Raw genomic sequence first — 23513 nt, 5'->3', positions numbered from 1 at the left:
CAAAAAGATGGAGGAAGAGAAAATATTTAATGAGTAATAATGAGGTGGCATCAGGCAGTTAGTACAGACTAAATATGAGCATGGTAGTGACTATGTCATTAGAGTAGACCCTGCTTAAAGAAAAAGGACAGGAACCTTAGAGACTAAATTCCACCTCTCTTTTACAGAGTAGGCAGAACCTGGGAGATCTTCCCCAGTTTGTTCTGCTAAAGAGCATCAGCCTTGCTTTGGAGGCCTTTAAGAGTGGAAATTTTTTTTCTATTCCTCTACTCCCCAAGCCTGTTCGGTTTCTGGCTCTCTGTTAAGGCTTCCAACCAAGGTGCTAAACCATATCAATTGCAATGGCAGTGCCTTTTTTTCTCCCTTTTTGTGGATCTCTGCCCAACTAGGAACTGGAATCAGACCAGGAGCTCATTTTGAATTGGCTGCTTAACAGCCATCAGATGGTAATAGTATCTGATCACTGCTGACCTGGTCCAGGACCAAATGTATGACCTGAAGGTTAAAGCCTTGGTATCCTATTAGCAATCCCACTGAGCTGGCCCTGAGCTGGGAGCTGCATGAATACAGACTGTCTGCTTTTCACTGAAATGAATGTCAGTATTGATTTTAAAGGGAGTTTTCTATTGGCCAAATTAGAGTTAAGTACAGGTGAGTGACCAAGGGATGTTTGACGACTGAGATGATGGCAAATACAGCTGGATCCTCCTGTGCTTCACACTGATGTTTTTCTCCCAAATACTGCAGGCTCCCTGCTCTATATGCGAAGACTCTTAGAATGGGTGTTTTCTGAGCCTGATTAAAGCAGCATTTGTTTTTAATTCAAAAGAAACAGAAAATGTTCTTTTGGATAGATACTCTTCAGGAGGTAACAGGAATATACTTTTCCAGTGCGTTCAAAAGGACGTTTTTTTGACTGTTACATTCTCCTCAGTTCAGGCTAGAGTTGTCAGTGGCATTTTTTCTAAGTGGCATTCTACTCAGTTTTCTAAAGCTGTTGTGATGATGTTCTCTGTCGCTGTTGCTCATTGTTTCTGTAATTGTTTCAGTTCCTTTCAGGTGTGGATGCCTGGTGTAAAATGTGCAGTGAAGGAGGCCTCCCCTCAGAAATGCAAGACCTAGAGCTGGCCATCCATCATCATCAGTCTCTGTATGAACAAGTAACACAGGCCTACACAGAGGTATGTGCTTCTCAGAGGAGAACGTGTCTGCTAAATGCAAACAGATACTTGACTATGTTTGGGAAGTCAGCTTTTCTGGGGAGAAAAAAAAAAAATAGGTTTGCTTTCCATTACTGCAATTGTTTCAAAGAAGTCAGAACTATCTACTCCCATTCTGGGGACTCCCTGGAGTCTGCTTGCAGGGGACCATCAGGACGATCTTAGGGACAGACCCCACATAGAAAAGATGAAGAATGTAAGTGATAGTGAACAGTAATGCCTTGTTTCCTAAACAGCATGAATGATTTGGATGTTATTCATGAGAAAAAGCAATTCTGGGTTGCAATCATGAAGTGCAATTTCTAATACAATACTTGGGCTTCTCAGGAGCAGGAAGGTGCCTGAGCAAATGGAGAATGTTCCTATTGTTCCTGGTTGGAACTGAGAATTTTTATGCATGTGTCTAGTCAGAAAGTAAGGTTCTCTAATTGTACTTGAAAATGTCTCTTAAAAAATAAATTTTAAACTAGCATTAGTTTAGCAGCCTCAGTCTTAGCTTTTGTGAAATGAAAATTATTTAAAATACATTACAAAAGAGTCCTTTAATATGCATATTGCTTTTGCTGATGCTTCTTCAGAAAGCTATAAATTGTCACACACACACAGCTGTTTAAAACATTTCTACATTATTTCTCTAAGCACGTTTTTAGGCATTTTGTAGAACTGCCAGAAAGGTTACAGTCTGTTATTTCCGAAATGTTCCTTCCTTTGCCCATGGTTACGTAGAAAGCTGAAAAGCTTGGATTAGACTTTAGAGCCCTACCTCTTATCCATGTGCTCATTTCTCAAATCTAGACAATGTCTCTTGCTTATAGAATTAGTGTTTCTTTCATAGGATATCTTTGTGGTGGGATGAAAATTGTAGCTTTCACTTTCTTTTCCTACAGAGTCATTGAAAATCTCTTTCTATTTCTGTAATAGTAAGATATTTGTAATAGAATGGATATTCATTGGAATAAACATATAAATCTGGATATACAGGCCTTTTCTGTCCTGTTATAGAGTACAAGGATTTTAGATATCCTGCAGGAATGTAAGAAGAGATGCCCAAAGAATCTTAGGAAAACCTTTTCCTTTTTACCATGGTTGTAGCCATAATTATTTGCCTCCTTCCTGTACTGATTAAGAGTGAAGCTCAGAAACATCGAAGGCAGAAATCATAGGCTTGATGTGCAAACCACAGCCAAGCAATTCTTTCTACTTGCTGCTAACACCAAGTGAGGCTGTTGGCAGAACAGACCTTCCTACTGAAAATGGAGTGATGCTCTTGCTTTTACTTTGGGTAGAACTGTGCTTAAGGGAAGAGGCACACGTCAGCAATATGCATTTGGGAGCTTCCTCTGACACAAAAGGAGGTTCCATAAATGTCTCAAGCCAGGCTGTTTATATTGCTCCACCAGTAGCTGAAGAGCAGCATTTCTGTACTATTAAAAATAAGGGGGGGGGGGAGGAATATGGTCAGATTTCCTTTGACAGGTACAACACTGTTACTTAGAGATCACAGGGACTGCAAGTCCTGCTGGGTGCAGGTCCATTAAGTTTAAGACTTATGCTATACCTCTTAAAAATGTGTTGTCAGATGCAAATTCAAATGAACTGGGTTCTTTATGCTTGTGACCTTGCACAGTCCTTGAAAAATTCAGAATATTCACGTGAAAAGAGATGTGATATATTTTTTACAAAACAAAGGGGAAGGTCTAAATGGCTAGAAGAGCAGAGATAGCTCCTCCGTTTGTGAAGCTGTTCCCTTCCTTTCTGTAAAACGTAGAAGATATGAAGCCCTGGAATATGTATGAAATCTTTGGAAATATTGAGCTTCACTGGTTGTCTACCACCATGCTGCTTGACATATGTTTATAGATTGCCTTCAGTGTGACAGGACAAGCTTGTAGGCTACAGAGCAGGAGAATGTTTCTAATTGCCTCTCCTATATGTTAATGATTATTAGCAGAACAACTTGGGCACTTGATATCTGGCATTTATCTCTGGCTGTGCAGACAATGAATGCGAGGTTGCCTGTCAGGGAAAAATCTTAACTGGTAATCTCTGAGGCTCTTCAGACAGACAACAGGAGCCAAATACTTGATGGGATAGATCCAGACCAACTGAAAACCCAAATGGTGGGATCAGGCCCATAGTGAATTCACACAGGGAAGTTAGTCCATGGAAAGAATGAGTTTCAGGTCTAATAAGCTGCTCACACATGTATGCATGGCTTTGGTTCCCTATTCGCAGTGACTGGATTGTTGCTAATTATCTTTTCATAGATAAAATGGGATGCAGCCTGCCATGCCTCCTTCCCTGCCTAGATGCTGCTGCTTCCTGCCTAACAGCCATTGCCACCTCCACTGGGTTGCCAAGGAAACACCTGTGCCTCAGTGTTCCCTTCTAAAATCCCCCCATATTCCCACTGTGCACTGCTGTGGCTGTGACTGCTCCCTCTGTGACCCCAGCAGGCTTCAGCCTGTGCAGATTGCTCCAGCTGCTTTTTGGCAGCAACCAAATCTGGGAATGGAAAGCCTCTCCCTGCAGGCTCTCCATTTATTTCCTGATCTAATTCCAAATTATCCTCAATATTTAAAAAAAATCTCCAAGGATCCCACCTAGTAGTCACCTAATAGTCACCACCTAAGCCCCCCTCATGTGATGAGAATTGACTCCCAGTTCTGCCAGTATAATTCTCAGAGGCTCTCTTCATTTCTCTGCAATTGCACCGCACATCTATTACTCTAACAGCCTGGGATGTGGCATGGCTTGCCAAAAGACTCAGATTTGGGATTCATGGGTATTTGCTACATTTGACTGAGCAACTATAATATAGAGATAAATGAGACTTGCAAATCCTTGAGACAGACTTGAACTTTGCTAATGATCAACATTCAAAATGGATGGAAAGCATTCTTCAAACCATTCTCTAGCAGGGTTGGTGGCTGTGATTGCATAGAAATAAAAACATGTTTCCAGGAAATCTCATCATTTCTCTGCAGTTCGTTTCTGAGGGAAAGGAGGAGAGTGGGCTGAGAAAAGAGAAGGATTCCAGTAGTGTCTTCATTAAATGTTTCTTCTGAACAAAATATTTCAAGCTTGCAATCCATAGCTCAAAAACATTTCAAGGTGATGTTTTTTAGAGAACTATGCAAGTATACACTTGTTAAGATGTTTTGGTTAGGATAGGGTGTTTGTTTGCTTTTTTTTTTCTTGTGTAAGTATATGCTGGCATTAAAAAAATCTAGCATTCTATTTTTTTAATGCCAAAATGCCTTTGCATCTGTAACTGTTTTTCAGTATACACAAAAAAAGATTGCACATGTGCACAGGACTTTCCATTTGCCTCCAGGCTTTGTAGCCCATTGAAACTGGAGGCTACAGATGCCTCTGAGTGCTCCTGGGGAACAGTAGAGTCATCATCCTATCCTCATTTCACTGCCACTGAATGAAATACAGAAACGGAATGTCACACCTCAGAAGGTATATTCCTACTTAGTAATCCTACGATGAAAGGACTCTCTCTTATCATACGGAATATGAATGACTCTGCCATCTGTGGTTTTCTTAAAATGCCACCTCCTCATGTAAATACGCCCCTATTGCAAATGCCACCTGTCATCAGCTGGTGCATGTCAGGAATTCTCAGTGCCCATGTGTCAGAACATAGCATCATTTGGGATTGCTGTGTCTGTGCAGTCCCAGCAGAGTGGTACCTGTGCTGTTGCTGAGTGACACAGCAGGCCCATGAGGGAACGAAGGCAGCGCTGCATGTGCAAGTACAAGTCAAATAGAGATGTAATGAGGGCTTTCTTCTTTTTTGAGTAAAATGAGGAAGAGACATGGGGAAAAAGAATCAGCGAGGTTGTTCGTTCTCAGCTCTTGAATATTGAAGTATCAGCTCAGTGAAGGAGACTTGTTTCTTCACTCAGGTGAGCCAGGATGGAAAAGCCTTGCTGGATGTCCTACAGCGTCCCTTGAGCCCTGGGAATTCAGAATCCCTCACTGCTACTGCAAACTATTCCAAAGCTGTGCACCAGGTACTGGACGTGGTACATGAGGTCCTGCATCACCAGCGGCGCCTGGAGAGCATCTGGCAGCACCGAAAGGTCCGGCTGCACCAAAGGCTGCAGCTCTGCGTTTTCCAGCAGGATGTCCAACAGGTAAAGCTGTTACTAAAGGAGATAAAGAATGATCCTCTCTCTGCAGCTGTAAAGGTAGTTTGGTGACTTATCTGGAGGGTATAGCTAATAGCTGGATTACACACATGGCTCTATCTATGCTAAAATACTGATGCACCTCTCAGTTTCACATTAGAAGCCATCGGTCAGTCCACTGATTATTGATCAGTCTGTTCCCTACAGGAATGTGACACTATTTTCAGTGGTTAATTTTTCACAAGTGAGTAGTTGGCTGCAGGTGCTTTACTGTTCCTTAGGAAACAACGTTTAATAGAAAAACAAGGATTTCAAGTGTAAAAAGCAATTGAACTGCAGTGTGTTTCATCTTCCTGTGTGGAAGGAGTACTGATACAGCTCTTACAGTGGTGGTTTTTGGATGATCTTTGCATTATTACCATTTATGCAGGGCAGGTAACTGTGCTATTAACTAGTAAGCCCAAATGAACTGCACCCCCTGAATGTACAGAGCCCACAGCACAGTAACAGCTCATACCATACAGGCTCACCTCTAAGAATTCAGGCTGCAGGTAAATAACATTTGTCTCCCAAAGGAAGCCATCTGAATACACACAGCAGTGTAACTGACAGTATGTAGGAGATGCCATTGAGCTGCTAAATATGCAAACACAGTCAACAGATGCTACAGGACTCTGCTGGTTCAGAAGGGTGTGGTTTGTTTATGGGCCCCTGTACAGCCTGAAACAGATGTTGGTAGCAATATGGTACTTGCTTTAAATGAAGAGGCTGAACACTCTAATTGTGTTTATGGAGCATTCTAATGTCCCTGGGGTTCCTTATGTCTTTGCCTTTCTCCCAGTGAAACACAAGGGAGAGACAGAGCAACAGTGCAGTCGCATGCAGAATAGACAAGAACCAGAAAGGAGGAGAGACAGGCAACTTGCTTCATGGTAATGAAATTCATAAGCTATATATTAAGTAGAGCACGTAACTGGAATTCAACTAGAATAGTCTCTACAAACTATATGATCTTTCAAGTATTTTTTAATACAGTTCTGGGGTTAAAATATCTAAGAACAAGGTATTGTGAATTTTGATATCTTTACATTTTTTCCAATTATAATGTATAATGTTGATAGGAATCCTTATTAGCTTAGGTATTCTTCATCTCCTAGGGTGGTTTATACCTCTGTTCAATCATTCCATCCAAACTTCTTCTCTTACATCTTTTGAAATGTGTAGAAATGCTTATGCAGTTCACTCAAGAAACCCTCTTGGGACTTTAAATTTCCACTTATGCAGGGCAGTGAGTCTTTGTCGCTGATTTCAAAAGGATTAATGTCTTCTGTGTGCAATGCAACTTTTTTTCGAAAGGAGAGAAGCAAGTAGTAAGTGTCAGTGAAGTACAGTTGCTTAAGACAGCATCACTATCTGTGTCAGTTCTGTTGGCAGCAGTCTTTTCAAATTTTTCTTTTAATGTGTAGTTATCTGGGAAGCAACAACTTGATGACAGACATGTTTCTGTCCCAACACACACTTACATCTCTTTATCCTGCTTAGAAAGTAGAGATGAATCATTCTATTCACCAAACAGCTGTACTATTCAAGATAAATGCTTTGTAATTCATAAATGAAATTATTAGCTGAACAGAAATATGGAGATTCCATGAGGAAGAGGAGTATATCTCTGAGTATGTTGGCCTTTGTTTGTTTTTCACTAATCACTTCCTATGTGCAATTTCTACTATGCTTACATTTTAAAATACCCATCAGCTTGCAGGTGTAGCTGTCAATTAGCAAGTGGTCACTAGCCATAAGTAACACTTATCCATAATCATTTTCTGCCTTGTCAAAATTTAGTAACCTAAGTTTAGTAACCTAAAGGTGTCTATCTTCTGGATTCAAATCTACAAAAAGAAGGATGTGGGTGAACAAATCCTGATAGGAGAGTCCTGAATTTGTTAGAGTTTGCTGTCTTCTAGACCAGTATTGATACAATGCAGTTTCTTTAAGAAAGATGATCCTCTTCCTTCTCCACCCAGCTCAAAATTAAGCATGCTATCACACTGCAACTTTACCCAATTTTCATAGGGAGATCTTGTTAAACTGGCTAGCAGGATGAAAGGTCAAGTGTGATTCTTTTGGGCTTAATTTAAGGGTTAAGCTGTGTTAAATGGGATTCGTTCACTTAGGATCATAGCATTAATAAGGTTGGAAAGGAGCACTAAGATCATCTTGTCTAACCCCAACCTGTGTCCTTCAGTGCCACATCTCCATGGTTCCTGAACACATACAAGGATGGTGGCTCCACCGCTTCATTCTCAGTGTCTTCAACGCCATTCATAAGACCAGAGTATGCACTGTATGCATTACTGGCAGGTTATGGCAGTGATCTGGGATAGTTTCCTACTGACAAGGAAACAGTCTACTTTGATTTAAGTTTGAAGTGGACAAAGTACTGAAAGCTATAAATTAAAAGAGAAAAGTTATTTGTATTCTGAGATAGAAAGTCAGGCAACCTTACAGCCATTTCATAATCAAAACAGAAGTTGTGCTGTAGAAAAAAAAGTTTAAACAAACACAGAGGATTGCCAAGTTATGATACAAATAAAAGAAATGTTATGCTATAAAATGTCATTAAGCACTACGTAACACCATCAGACATTTTTGAAGATTATTTGCTATTAAATCTATATTTCAATACTATGACATCAGTTTACTCAAGTGAGTGAACACAAATAATGGTATGCTAAGAAAAAAGAGTTGTAAATATATAGCATTTTAAAGATGAAAAGTAAAGAAATGGAGTGAAACTTCATTTCAGCATTCGTGGGAAACAGCACCATTCACACAACAGAAAGAGGAGATAATTTGTGAGCAGTTAAGAGGCTCTACGCAGGTATTAACTAACTAGCAACTCTTTTAACACCAGAAGTATTTGGGATCATTATAAAAAATGTGAGACTGCCAAGTGTGTAAAACACTTCATTGCTTTACTTGCTTTTTAGAAGTTCTCTATCATTTCAGATAGGGATGAGCTGCTCTCTTTGATCTCTCAAGCACGGCAGTGGGAGGAGGTGCTGAGATTGTGCCCTGCAAGGGAGGGAAGAAGTCCCGTTGACATCCATACTGTTATTCTGAAATTGTTACATATTTTTGGCCCATTTACGGCAGCTTTTCCTTTTTGTCACTCTCTGTTCTTCTAATTGCAGAATACTTACCAGCATACTTATACCATTTCAATTCCTGTTGAAAATTTGAATTATTCTCACACCATCTCCAATTTTGCCTCCCTCCCCCTGTTACATCCTGATTTTCCCCATCTTCATCTCTCCATTTTTAATATGTTCCCCTTGCTCTCATGAACAGCAGATATTACCGAGCAGCCTTAGAAATAGCTGAAGTAAATTTATAACACTGTTCTGCACCCCACTGCCTTCTCTTATCCCCTTGGTTTAATATGGGCAAGAATTTTGTCTGAATTCTGTCTCTTCATAAACTGACCCTGCGGAAGGATCTTTACCGATGTCATTTACCTGGACTTGAGCAAGGCCTTTGACATGGTCCCCCACCACACCCTTATCTCCAAATTGGAGGGATGTGGATTTGATGGATAAGAAATTGGTTGAAAGGCCACAGACAGAGGGTGGTCATCAATGGTTCTATGTCCAGATAAAGGCCAGTAATGAGCAGCATCCCCCAGGGGTCTGTATTGGGACTGGTGCTCTTTAACATCTGTATCAATGACATTGATGACGGAATTGAGTGCACCCTCAGCAAGTTTGCTGATAACACCAAGCTGAGTGGTGTGGTTGTTATGGTGGAAGGAAGGGCTGCCATTCAGAGGGACCTCAGCAAGCTTGAAAGGTGGGCCCGAGTGAACCTAATGAGGCTCAACACAGCAAAGTGCAAGTAATACAGGGAGCTGTTGGAGAGGGTCCAGAGGAGGGCCACAAAGATGATCAGGGGACTCTGGAGCATCTTCCCTATGAAGACAGGCTGAGGGAGCTGGGCTTGTTCAGCCTGGAGAAAAGAAGGCAGCAGAGTGACCTCATTGCAGCATTTCAATACCTAAAGGAAGCCTACAAACAGGAGGGGAATCAACTCTTTGAAAGGGTAGATAACAGCAGGACAAGGGGAAATGGTTTGAAATTGAGGGAGGGAAGATTTAGGTTGGATGTCAGGGGAAGTTCTTTCCAGAGAGAGTGGTGAGGTACTGGAGCAGGCTGCCCAGAGAGGTTGTGGGTGCCCTGTTCCTAGACATATTCAAGGCCAGATTGGATAAGGCCCTGGGCAGCCTGGTCTAGCATTAAATGTGGAGGTTGGTGGCCCTGCATGTGGCAGGGTGTGGGAGATTAATGATCCTTGAAGTTCCTTCCAACCCGGGCCATTCTGTGACCCAAATGATGCTCTAAAGCCTGAAGCATACCTATAAAACTAGAAGGAAAATGGATACCCATCAGATGCACTATTAAAATGGTCTGTGCATGCCTTGAACTTGGAATTTTAAAGCACTTTGGTGAAAGTATAGTCAAACTGCAGCTCTCATTCTGCAGGCTTCATTCCTTCTCATGTAAATTCTCAGTCTTTGCATCCGTCCATCCATGCATGCACACTGACACTCAACCTGACACAACCAGCCTTTTTCTCTACAGATTCACACAGTTCTCCCAAGGTCGCTGCTGATACTGCCTCCTTCTTGTTTTGCTTTGGTTGTGATAGCTGCCTGTAAAGGAAAAACTGGAAAATAGGTGGATGTAGAAGTTCTGTCTTTTGGCTTTTTACAATACCTTGAGTTGCCTGGGCTGGAAAAATGGAACAGCCTGCTTTTGCCCACCGAACACCAATGGCAAACCACAAGATACTAGTCACTAGTGAGCCCATACTGGCAAATGGGTAACTACTTACTGAGAAAGCTAGGACTTTTGCCATGACAGCTGTAGGCTGATTGAAGGCTGAAATCCTTTTTGTTATTAAAAAAGGTCATGCTATCTATACCAGTGTCAAGTTCACTTGGGTTTCTCTAAATTTGTGGATCTGTGTCCTGTTGGCTTTGTGCCCAGAGACATTAATGAACATAGTTTTTGTTTCCTTGTGTGGTTATCTGCCTCTGGTGATGGATAAAAAGGCCATGTGGCCACACTGATATCATTACATTTACCAGCTGCCATTGCTGTAGGAGACTGCAAAGTACTGCAGAGGAAAGGCTCTCTCTCTTCGTAACCAAGCGCTTTAACTTGTGTCTGGCTTTTACTGGCTGAGAAACCAGATCATGTTCTCATCCTGACATCACTTGTATGGAGAAAAATGTCCTGCCCACATCTGTCAGCCTCCATACGCTATCAGAATGGCGAACAATTCATGTTATCCGTGTGATCTGTGTAGTCCATTTGCAGAAGAGTGTTAGGATATTTGAGGCAGTTCGTGATTCATTTAGCTTTCACACAGGATTGTAGAGGATTAGCTCTGTGCATCTCCCACACATGCACGAATACACTTGGTTGTTTTGATTACTTCAAAAGGGAATGGAGAGTTCTCCAAAGTTCTGTAGTTTTCCATCTAGTCATAGTTTCTTTCAAAGGCAGAAGAAATCAGACTATATATCTTCTTTCATGTTTTATTTACAATAAGTGCCTTCACTGGGTCTTGTAAAACAAGAGATTTATTTGCAAAAAATAACAAAGAAGAAAGAATATTATAATCAAGTCCAGATTATATTTTTGACTACGTGATTTCAGCCACAGGATTCTGCAGAAATGCACATGATCTGTGCACCATCTGAGTGGATTTAGCCCACAAATAATAGCTACCACTGACAGACAACTAATTAAAACATTAAAATTCAAAGCATTCCACATAATTTTCACAGCACCTTTGGTAAACTTATCAGATAATGAAATGTACTTAATGTTTGTCACTCCTGTGTTTAAGTTGTCAAAGTATTGCTGGTGTACTTTCTCAGAGTGCGGAAGGTGCGTGGGCTCTCACCCCTACCACCATTATGGTTGAAGAGGTACTTGATAATGAATAGAGGTTTTAACTCTGGTTGTGTCTCTCAAAATGTTAATGAGAAAGGAGCTCAGGAGCCAATAGTGGTAAAACTACTTGGCAATGTTATCTCAATGCAGAAGTGACAGGAGAGAAAACAATCGTTTATCCACAACTGAGGGAACAAATACCTCTGTTTTTATGCTGAATAACCCTGTCATTCCAGCAACAGTTAAGGCCAGAGCGTCCACAGCTGGATAATTATATAAAGATTTCACCACAGAGTTCTGATAGGTGACAGTAAAGCTTCAGCCTAGGTGTCTCTAAAGGGCTAACTTAGTAAGACCTGCACATGTTTACAAACCCACGTTATGTCCCTAACAGCCTCTCACTAAGTGCTAGCCTGGTTTATTATTGATGCAGTAAAGGACAGTAAGACTGAAGTAAAAGGATGTTTGTTTGTTTGTTTCCATCCCCTTTTTGCCACAGACCATGCAACAAGGCATCTTGGCAGATGCTTCTTTAGAGCAATTTTCATTTTGTTCTTTTAATCCTGCCGAAGGAATTGTCACCTTTTCAGTCACTGGGAGCTCAGGTCTAAGCAGTGATGGGATTTGTGGACCCACTCATCTTCTGAAGAGGATTGACAGGCACCCAACACTGATAGTGATTTAAAAATAATATGGTGTTATGTTTATTTGCTGATTAGTATCCTGCAGATAGTACAAAATTAATTAATAATGACACAGCCATTTAATTAACACAAGGGTTTGTGTTTCTGCCCTGATAGTCAGACTTACCCCTTTAACCACTGATCAAGGTCTGGTGTAAGAACACCTTGAAGATGTCTCAGGCTACCAGCCTAAGAAGTTAATCACTTTAAATGCTTCAAAGTCACATGAGAGAGAGAGCTCTGTTCTGAACTTCTGACAATCCTTTTTAAATATAGATCATTATTATCTTGTACTTCTTGTGCCAAAAGTCTTCACAAAGAACTATAGGTTTAAATTATTATATTTTCATTTAATGATATTTATTCAGGAAATTCCTTAAGGCTTGTTGATTAACAGTACTGTATCCTCTGCATAATTTGATTTAAAGTGTAACTTGAAATTATCTGGAATCAACCTTTTATCTTTCCTCCTCTGTATAGTTATTAAGCTGAGCAGACAATTGTTCTTTGTGCTCTTAAAGAGTCACTGATTAAAAAACAATAATGATCACTTTTTAATTTCCATGCAGAGCAGCAGTGCTAGGGATATCAAACTTCAGGGGCCAGCTTCAGTTACTAACTGAAGTTTACTTAGCATTGATGTAAGAGCAGCAAAGGAACGCTTTGATGAGCTCCACAGCTGTCTTGGGAAATGGGATCTGAAGAAATCTGAACCAGCCAGCTTGATCTCTGAACCTGCTGAAGTGAGAAGAGGAACTGGGGGGGGAAAAAAAAAACACCTTTGTGCTCCAAAAGGTGTTTTTCTTGTTTGGGGTACCGTCTCTCCTTCAAGACCTGACTGTTATAGATGGGTCTGTTTTGCTGCTTTCTCAACTGGAAATGTTTGGATTCTTACTAAGAGTTTAGGAAGCTCTGGGAAGGACTTCTAAAAACTCTTGGAAATCCTGCTGATTCCTGCAGGCTTTGAATCTGTCTCACAGGAAATGAAGAGGATGTCATTTGTTCTATGCAGAAGAGGAAAAGGTGATAGAATTATACAGTTGATTCTTTGGAGATAGAGGCAACTATCTGTTGTCTGAATTTATCTTGCCTGTCTTCAAGATTGAAACTGAATTATACAAGTCAGGACCCTAATGCACAGTCTCCTTTTATAGTAGTGGAGAGACACTGGCATCTTCAGAGAATGACTCAGTCTGTCTAGGATCTGAATTGTATGTTGGATAATTCCCTCTCTTACTGTCACTGTCAGGGAAAATAATGAGAAAGTAGGCTGCTCAGACTGTCCTTCAATGTACTGCCTGATGTTGGGTGACATGGATTAGGATGCAAGAACCCAATTCTGTATGGTTCTGAGCACCTCCTGCCAACATTCTAGGCATCTCAGTGCCTTTCTGATCCTGGAGTCACTTTGCAGCAAACTTGAGAAGTCAGTCCCAGTGCTAAAATTTGCTGGTTTTACTCTTAAGCAGAATTGTCCTCTTTATATAGTGTATCCTCTTTGTTTATTTCTACCCAAGGATTGTTTGCATGTCAGCATCCCTGAAAATACAATGTTTAGTTTATTGTTTTTGAAAGGCATTGTTGGCTTTCATTCTCATAGCAAAAGAGGAGAAAAAATCAGACTTGTCTGTTACTGATTAGGCCTACAAAAATAGTAAGGCTGCACTGTTGAAAAAAAGGGAAAGAGAATTTTCTCCAGAAATATGCTTGTTTTTTTCCTAGAATGAGAAATAGTCACTAGGGACACAGAGAAAAATAAGGTCTCTGGATATTGTCACTCAGGACAGGGAGAAAAATAAGGTCTCTGAATAAATGTAAGCTGGAATGCAAGAAGCTTTTCCCCCTGCATCTTTAAGAAGTAACAATAACAGTAGTACTTCTTGCTTATTGTGGTTTCTTTCATCTCAGGATTATGGGTCTTCTCAAAGGTTGACGTTAAGCGACTTGCCAAAGGTCACTGAAAGCTTCATGGCTAGAGCTCCTCATGTCAGAATGTCTGATTCACAAATCCCTTTTCTAAATCTTCAAAGTCATTGCTACTCCAGATTTACCCCTTATGAGATTCTCTTACAGGATTTATTTGGACTATGTAAAAATGAAATAAAAATGAAACAAGGGTCTGTTATGCTAAGAAATAAATATGCTATTTTGGGCATTGGTTTAGGAGTCTGAAATAGGCATTCTTTTCTACTCCTTTTGTTTCCTGTGATCTTCCCTCCCAGTTACCTCCTAACGTGGTCTCCCATATCTTTCATGATCCAGCCTGTCACTCAGAATGATCAATCCTCTTTCATATTGCTTTTGACTGATGGCCAGCAAAAGGTATTTTCATTTGTGAGTTAAAAAAAAAAAAAAAAAAAAAAAGAACAGCCAGACAAGAAAGAAAGTACTGATAGGTGGTTCCTAAAGCATAACCTTAACTGTGTTTTCCCACATGGAGCAGCTGTTCAACCAGCTAGTTACTTTCTGCCTCTGGCAATGAACTGTGCTTATGATTTGAGATTATGAAGAATTACTGGCTGAGCAGATCTGGCACCAGGACCTGTTCCTGCTAGCTGCTCCTCTCCAGCTTAGTCATTCCTGCTACTTCCATCCCACTCCTTCCAGCAGCTCTACCTTACCCATGGTGCAAACTGCTTCCCCTTGCTCTGCCCCATACAGACAGGCACCTGTGCTCAGAGCTCTTTGCCCTGTCAGCCTCTTTGTTCCGTAGAATCAGTGATCGTAGGTTAGAAAGTCTACATAAATTCATCTAGTCCAGCCATCAGCCCATGCCTATGACTACTCTACACTGTCTCCCTCAGTGCCACATCTACCCTTTTCTTGAACATGTCCAGGGATGGCGACTCCCTAGGCAGTCTGTGCCAGTGTATCATCACTCTTTCTGAGAAGAGATTTTTCTTAATATCCATCCTGAACCTCCCTGGCACAACTTAAGGCCACTTCATCCTATTGCTTTTACCTGGGAGACCTCCACCTCACCACAGTCTCCTTCGGGGCTCTGTAAAGAATGATAAAGTCTCTCCCAATCCTCCTCTTGTCCAGGATAAACCATCCCTGACAACATTGCTGTGCCTTGTTTAAGCAGCTTCCCTGCCTAACTAACTAGCAGAACTGGAAGGTTCTGGTATTTCTGTCCTTGGAAGACAGGTTGTGTACTATTTAAGACAGAACACAATGTTTTATCTCACAGGAGGCTTTTAAGCAACTTCTTTTGTTTCATATTCCTCACAGAGAACTCTTAAAACAAAACCTCTTGTTTGTTTTTTAAAGTTGTGATCTTTGGATTGCAGTTCTGGAAGCCATTGCCTAGGCTGGGTGACCCCCAGGCACTTTTAGACAGAGCTGTTGACCCAAACTCCTGCATACTATTACAACTGGAAGCGTTCTTTTATGTTACGCTATGATTCCCTTTTAAGAAGAATGTCCTTCAAATGTGGAATCATGTAAAACAAACATATTTCAGGCCTGTCCGCAGGTCTTTTATATTTCTCCTCCCTTTGGTCTGATAGTTCTTTACTTATTTCTTCTTTCCTGCCTTTGGAGGTTTTGGACGGGATATGTGTTGAGGGATGGAGAAAATTACTTTTATTTTTGGCTTTAGTCACACACAAACATTTTGACCTTGAGATAGTTTCCTTCCCAAATCAGGATGAAAACTTAGAAGAAAAAAAATCACAAAACAAACTTTTTTTCTTTTCTTTTCCCTACAGCAAAAAGTAACTCTAAAAAAAATCAAAACTGTATTTGGGGTATTGCTCATGCTTGCTTGCTGCCTCAGGTTTTTCACAGCATGTGAGTTGCCAGGAATGCATAAGAGTAGGAAGGTCAGGTTATCAGATGCCATATGCTGGGAGCCATAAAGTTAGGAGAAAAAGATGTAACAAAAAATAAGATTTTTCACAGAAAACCTCAGTTGTGGGGAAAGTGAATTTTTCATTATGAAAAGGTGCTGTCAAGGAATGTCACTGTCCTTCACACTGCCTACGAGTCTCATTCCTGGAGTCCTTTATGTGGCTTCTCTTCTCTCTTGAGCAGCTCAAGGTTGTTTCTTGATGAAAGGACTAAGTACGGTCCTGATAGCGCATATACCCCAGTTTATTTTTACATCATCTCAACCAGTCTGTAAGGAGACTGAGGACCCAGCATTCATTTGTTTGCTTCCCCACAAACAGCTCCTCGTTGTCTTATCCATGGCCTCCTTTGATCCATCTGTAAGGTCACTGGCCCTTCACCCTTCAAAACCCTTGGGAGATCCATTTCTGCTTTGACCTGTAGAAGAAATCAGCCATATGGTTATGGGTAGGTTACACAGCCGTGCAAACAGCCTGGGCTTTTTGTTTCAGTTCTCCTCTGCCTTTTGTGCCCCTGATAGCTGGGAACTGCCAGGATGAAGAACAGTCACTCTTGGCCTACAGGGCACTCTCTTTCCTCCTTGTTCTCCAATATTTCCTTCTCCCCCATGGGTTTGCACGTTCATATTTGGCCTGTAGTCTCCAATCAGGCTGGGGGCTGTCATGATGCTCGGGAGCTCAAGGAGCTCTGACCCTGTCAGGGGTATTTGCGGGTTCTGCAGTGCTGTACCACCCTTACTAAAGGGTGTTCCCTTACTAAAATTGTCTTGCTGTGTGCTGTGATTATAAGACTTCTTAAATGAAGGTGATTAAATCATTTGTTCCCAACAATAACCTAAAACAGTGCTTCATTCAGTGGTCAATCAGCATTTTTCCCCATAGTGAAGCACTCAGTACAGAGGAGTGTCACCATTGAGCCTGGAGCATAGTGCTTGCATTGAAGTCTACTCTGATGTAAAGCTCATCCTTGCTTTATCAGTCCTTTCTAATTGTTAATTGCCTTTAGACATCTTATTTAAACTAGGAACAGTTTAGTTGGGTTGATGCTATCAGGATGTAGATAGTGCTCTCTTAGTTCATGTCTAAATTAGTAGAGTAATTTCTCTGTAGAAGAGTGATAGCAGTTCCAAACGATGACCCAGAGCACTGAAATTAGAAGCCAGCCATGTATTTTGCTTCTATTCTGTTGAGTAGATGAGCTGTTACTCAAGGTAGATGCCTACCTGCTTACCATTATACTGTTATGCTTATGCCTACACTAACATTTATGCTCTGGTTACAGCTGGAGCTGAAAAACGTGTAGAAAATGCATTCAGGGTTTGTTTTGTTCTCTTGAGCTTTTAGAGGCTCCCACTGAATTGTTAGTGGCAGCAGTAATTGTGTTATTATCTCAGTCTGATGAAGTATTTTACATCAGTGGATTTCTTTCTGTTTCACAAACAAGGGAACAGAGGCAATGAAAGGGGCCATAAAAAGAGCAGGGATGGAAGTGTGGATAGCAGTCCTGATTTTTGAGTCTTTATCTATTCTCTATCAGTTCTGTTTTGTTTCCTCTCTCAAAGCCTGTAGGCATAGCTGTCACTGGCAGAGTTAAAACCAACCGTGCTCTGTTTACAGCATTAAGGTCAGTGTACTTTTCTGAAGAATTCACAACGCTCCTTTGGTCCCTCCTATGTACTTGCTGTACTTCTTGGGGACCTCTTGCATTTCAGACAGTCTCACCAAGAAAAACAATCAATGAAGCAAGTATATGTAAGGATATGTAAGGATACTTCAAAGACATGAAGCACTACTCTTTCAATTGCAAACATTTCTCTTCAGAATTGGATGCTTTCCCCCACAATGAGGCAAACTGAGCAATCAGCTGTAATGATAGCTGTTATTAATGACTTCTGCCAACACCAGGTAGGTATAAATCAGAGCTTCCTATCAAAATTCCAAATCAGCTGGGTTCTGCAAGTGTCTCAACTTACTATCAATGCAATTGCTGATTTTCTGTGGGTTTGATACCAGTGAAGTCAGATGCAGAGGTACCACAAGATGTGAAATAACTGAGGATTTGAGGAAGTCCTTGGTGTACCTGGTCACAGCATCATCTAAGCACTATGAACTCAAAATGTAAAAGGTTTCTGATATCAGGATGGTGTTTTGTCTGTTGGCACTTACGAACTGTAGAGACTGGCAGCAGAGCTTCTCTAATAGGAATTTCTGTCTTGAAAAATCGCTTGGTGAGATCTCCTATGCCCTCTTGTGACTGAGCTTCCTCTAGAGCCCTCTCCTCTGGGGAGTGCCTGGCTCAGCCTATCTGGGGTTATTCTTTCACAAAGCTCTGACTGCATCTAAGCAAACAGACTAGACTTAAGGCTGTAGCTTGGCCCAGATATGCCTGACCTGGTTGTCATGTATTGTGAAATTGGTCTGAGAGGATAAATGTGGAGTAAAGCATTGATGCCTGGGGAAAGTGCATTAGCCATTGAGAGAAGATTTAGGAGAAGAGTTGGTGTTCCAATGAGTGCTAGTGACAGCAACAACTGAAACCTTCTCTCTGGGCTAAGAAAATATTTCTGTACAATACCCTTGATAGGAGACTGGCATCTGATTAGCTGTATTGCAAATTCATCGTGCCACAGCAAAGTGCCAGGTATGTTTTCCAAGCACTGGAGAAAAGGCTCACAAAGAGCAACACCCACATCATTGCACCAGCCTTGAGGAGCCTCACGCAGAGCACAGCAGCAGCTTTTTATGCTGATGCAGAGCACATTTTCTGTGTCTTGCACAGAAGGAACATGCACATATGTCGTTATTTATAGCCTCTCCACCCACACACGGCTTTGAAAACTAGCTCTAAAAGAAGTTCAGCATTTAAAGAATACAACGGGTTTTTTTTTTTTAACCTGATGATATTTTTTCTTTTTAGATTTCCTTAAAAAAAAGTTCTGGGAACATTAGCAACAAGCCAGGCATCGAGGAAGAAACATTAGTTCTTCATTTGTCTGTCTATTGTTCTCTTACTTGGAATGTTTTTAGAGAAGCAGTTGCCAAATTTTATCAAGTAAAACATTTAATCAAGAAAATGAAAGATAAGTGGGATGCATTTGATGAATGGGAACTTTACCAAAGGAAAGCTATGTTAAGTTGAACATAGACCTTCCTCAGGCTAAGAGAAGCACATGTATTTCCACTCCCTTTTGGAGTGCCTGCAGTGTAGGTGACCACATTTAGTGAAGGCTGTGTGACCTCAATTGGTGACCAGAAGAAGAGAGCAAGTACTCTTCTCGGAATGACCAACCTACACCCAGCCAGCTCTGCCAGAGCCCTGAATTGAATGTGCAGTTCCCAAGAGACATGGGATAGACACTGCACCTCCTTGATTATTAGGGCTAGGATCAACTGTCTCCTCTGCTTAGATTACACAAATCATATTATGGAATCATATCACAGAATGGCTTGGATTGGAAGGGACCTTCAAGGCCATCTTGTTCCAACCCTTAGAACACACTGCATTCTCACTTCTCCAAATACTCATCAGTTTTAAACCATCAGAGTATGGTTATAGATGTAAAAAGCCTTGGGTGAACTGTACAAATATATAATGGTCATCTCTAGAAAGCAGTAACAGTTATTTTTGCAATGTAAGCCTGTGAAATAAAAGGACTGAAGCTGAAGCAGCTGCGTGGGGACCCTGCTTACCTCCTAAAGTGAGCAGCAATGCTTGACCATGGGAGCAGGTGGGAATATTTATGACTGTTGTATAGTTCTACACTAATGTGAAGTCTCCTTAGGGTGAGGAAGGAATAAAAGAAGAAAAAGACCACTGCAAGCTAGGACATGACACAGCAAGTAACTAGACTGTTAGAAAAGCTGAGTAGTCTTGTTGGTGCTCAGGCCATTGCACCACAAAACATATTTAGGATGTCTTCATTTACCCTATCAACTTTTGAACCCTTTCACAATGAACTCCTTCTGCATGCTTTTACATTAGGAGCTGCTAAGAAGAGGGTAGCCATGGAGAATTACTTTTCTTGTAGAATTTCCCAGTGCAAAAGTTGTTGGGGAGCAAGGAATCGTGCTGCAGGTACTGCCTTATCTGACCAGCTCCTATAGTGCTGTTTCCCAATGGGCTTGTGAACATGTGGTATCTTTGGGTTCTGGAAGCAGTGGGGAGCCTGAAGAAGACTTTATCTGTGTGCTGTTGCATACTGAGAACTTTCTGGCACCTTTGTGTACCTTTTGCATTTGCGATCCCACATTCAGTAGTTGTATAATTTACTCAGGTGCATTCAGTAGTATCAGCTGTGCTGTGCAAGGCTGCCACCACCATAAAGGGCATGGGTGGAACATGGATGCCTTGCTTTTGGAAAACTGGTATATATATTTTTTTAACCACAGGGGTTAGATTTTTGTTTTTAAAATGAGAAATTGTGCAGAGGTGAACCTTCCACATAAAGTCCAGGAAGCTCATAAAAACACAATCTGATTTCATGGGGACTTCTTTGTTTTGGCCGACTGGAATCAAGGGAATAGAGTAAATTTTTTTTAATGTTGTAATTGGCTCTGCATTTAATTCTCCTTCTTAATTTAGTTGCTCTGTGCAGCAGAGAAGTACTGATAGGTCTGTAAGGTTGCTTTTCCCTCCAAGGGTAAATGGGACTGTGTGGCTTTCTTTTTTTTAAAAAGACTTCTTTAATTATGTGGTGGTATTTGGAAGAACTACAGTTAAAGGGGAAAAGCAGACAGTGATTAAAAAAATCATACTTAGCAGCAGCTGAATGCATTTTCTGGATTTTGAAAGAGACCCAAGCATGAGGGAGTACATATTTACCACACAGAGCTGTGGTGAAAAGTAAAGGTAAAATGGAGGTGACAAACCTCTGGGTGTCTGGGCAGCATGATCTGGTGGTTGAAAACCCTGTCCATGGCAGGGGGCTGGAACTAAATGATCCTTAAGGTCATTTCCAACCTAAGCCATGCTGTGACTTCAGGGAAGGTTGTTTATTGCAAGATTTTGAGACTTTCCTTGAGAAAAGACTGGAGAAGTATCAAAATTCGTAATTGTCCTAAGTGCATAAGAATCACTGTAGCTCTGTCAACTCAATTACACCTTCTCTTTAAAAAACAAACAAAACCCCCAAACCTCAGATTGCTTGGTTTGCTCAATAGTGGGATGAACCAATTAGGTTTCAAGTCAATCTGACAGAGATAACGTGTATGACTGTCTGAGCTGAATTAAATACAGAATAAGCTAGTTAGCTGGCCAGCTTAGTCTGTAAAGATGAATTAGCTACAGACATATAAACAGGTCAAGCTATGGTCTTTCAGGTTTTCTAGATGCATGCTTAGCAATTAGGCAATTATGCTACAGTGAATTTGGAGCAATTTTCAGCTTATTTTAAAGCTCTGGTTTTAAATGGACTGTCTGCTTATTGTGTACGGCAGCCATTATGTTGTTTACTATTTGTGATATTTTAGTATGTTCAAGTATTGGAATAGGTCCCTAGAATCCCAACCAGATTTAGAGCCACATACTGCTAGAGGCTGCAGAAACTTAAAATAAAGGCAGCTTTCACTCCAAACGCTTTCTCTGTCAGCCTTGCTTGTTTTGACTGCAAGTGTGGTTAATGTCATCTTACAAATGAGGATGGAGGCAGGGAAGTTGAGTCATTTGCTGAACTGCAGTGCTGGGCACTGAACCAAATCTCTTGAATTCCAGTCTACTTTTGATATGAAATCCTTGTTGCTTTTTGCTTATTTATGGAAGCTCTCACATAATTCAACATGATTAGCCAAAAAGAGTGAAGAGAGTAAGGTAAAGCTCCCCTCCACTGCAACAAAACTACATTAGCAGAGCTATATCTGCACATTAAGAGTGCACTCATCCACATTAGCTTATGGAGTCTGTAACAGGCTGTCATATGAACTAAATGTATTCATAAATGGGACATGGAACACGGTATTTCAGTGTGTGTCTGGAGGCTCCAATTCTGCTAGACATGTAATTAGACCCTGCTTTACACCTCTTACAAACACCGGGTCTTTATCCATGTTCAGCGAAGATAACTGAAGTTTTGCTGGGGATTATGGTGGGAGTAAGACCTGCATCTTAGGATCAGATACAGATATCTCTGAAGTTAAAAGTTATGTTATGGGAGCCAAAGATGATTATTCTGGTTTAAAGATAAGATATGATTGAACTTTATACCGTTTTTAAAAATAACATTTTTAAAAATACTGTGTCACCAATGTTACATTATAATGAAGAAAGAAGCGGGGGGAGAAAAAAAAAAGCTCTCTCTTTTAATTAGGGTGTAAAAACCACAAATGAGAAAGGCTGACTTTTGTTTTGGGTTCTATTATGAACTATTAATAATGGCAGGAAAAGCCAGAGGATAAGTTCCTTTGTATTTTGGTGTATTTTCTCAGCTAGACCTTTGCTTGACATTACCCTGCTGTGACAGGGCCAGGGATAGGAGGGAAAAGAAATCTATTTTCAGCTATGATTTAGAATACAACAGAGAAACTGTGTTTTAATTGAAATCAGACTTGGAGTGCATTTTAGTCATTAAAGAGGATTAGAGTATATTAAGTCTCCGTGAGTTGTGGGTTGGGGAGATTTTTCTATTTTTTAATTTTTTTTCTGATTCTCAGTGTTTGCTCTTTCTTTGCTGGTGCTCTTACTGTCACAAAATTCTCCTTGAGGGCTTGGTAGGAGTCCAGGGCTTGGGCTGCCCGTGATGGCCCTAGTTGAACGATCTTATCTGCAAACAGACATGATTGCAGTGGATGGAAGTTGGCAGTCACAGAGTGGCTATTGCCTCCACCCAGAAATGCAGTGATCTCCCTAGCAAGTGAATGTTTTATCACTTGGAGGCCTTTTCCTTTTACATCTCAAGAAGGGAGTAGATTTTAAGTATCCTGAGAACACACATACTTTGAGTCATATGCTCCATGCATATGCAGTGCTATGTGGTATGTTACAGAATTGTTCATAATAACAGCGACAGAAAAGGAAAAAGATAAGGTTGGATTCTTGAGTAGAAATGATGAAGATACTATAAAAGCATGGGTTTTGAGGTGCTATATGGTTTCCTAGTATCACACCAGAACTCTAGTCCACAGTAACTCAAGAGCAAGCAATAAAGTGAGGTAACTTGATACTGTTTGGCTTCCTTCCACTGACATGTTTAAGGCGTAAGTGTTTAAACTTGAGCAATACTTATGCACCTATTTGAAAGAGGGTGGGATAAATTGGGTATACATCATTGGAATTGCTCTGGAATTTATTGCAAACTTGCTAGAGGTATGAAAGATTTAATCTAACACTCTGAGTTACACCAAATTGGTACCATTTTAGGTGAGATCAAAATCTGACTCTTAAGTGGATAATGGTATCATTTATTTTTGGTTTTCATGGTAACCCAGTTTGACTCACTATGGCAACAACAGTGGGACTTAATGTAGTGAAGATTAATCATTCTCTCAGGCAAGGCACTTCTTCGGTGGGTCATCTCACTTTGGAGCAATTAAACTGTTCAAAAGGGGCTTGGGTCAAATGCAAAATTTGAGGTGCCCCATCACTGCTACTACAATATACTGCATCTTATTCAATGCAGATTTAATCACCAGCTGAAGTTTCTCACCTCCTTCCTGTATGAGC

General features: G+C 40.8%; 1 protein-coding gene across 6 annotated transcripts in view; it reads left to right on the top strand.

The window, feature by feature from the left end:
• The window catches only part of KALRN (kalirin RhoGEF kinase), a 450273-nt gene that overhangs the window by 224000 nt on the left and 202760 nt on the right, over positions 1-23513 (top strand). For all 6 annotated transcript variants that reach the window (XM_042877581.1, XM_042877574.1, XM_042877573.1 and 3 more), the window contains 2 exons: positions 1050-1181; positions 5138-5368. In XM_042877581.1, the coding sequence (XP_042733515.1) occupies positions 1050-1181; positions 5138-5368 (363 nt within the window). The remainder of the gene's footprint in view (positions 1-1049; positions 1182-5137; positions 5369-23513) is intronic.

The sequence above is a fragment of the Lagopus leucura genome, unplaced genomic scaffold (genome assembly GCF_019238085.1).
Source record: "Lagopus leucura isolate 7727_CA_CO unplaced genomic scaffold, USGS_WTPT01 Super-Scaffold_100019, whole genome shotgun sequence".
In the NCBI taxonomy this organism is placed as follows: domain Eukaryota; kingdom Metazoa; phylum Chordata; class Aves; order Galliformes; family Phasianidae; genus Lagopus; species Lagopus leucura.
Note: the sequence above shows the minus strand (reverse complement) of the source record. Positions and strands in the feature narration are given on the sequence as shown.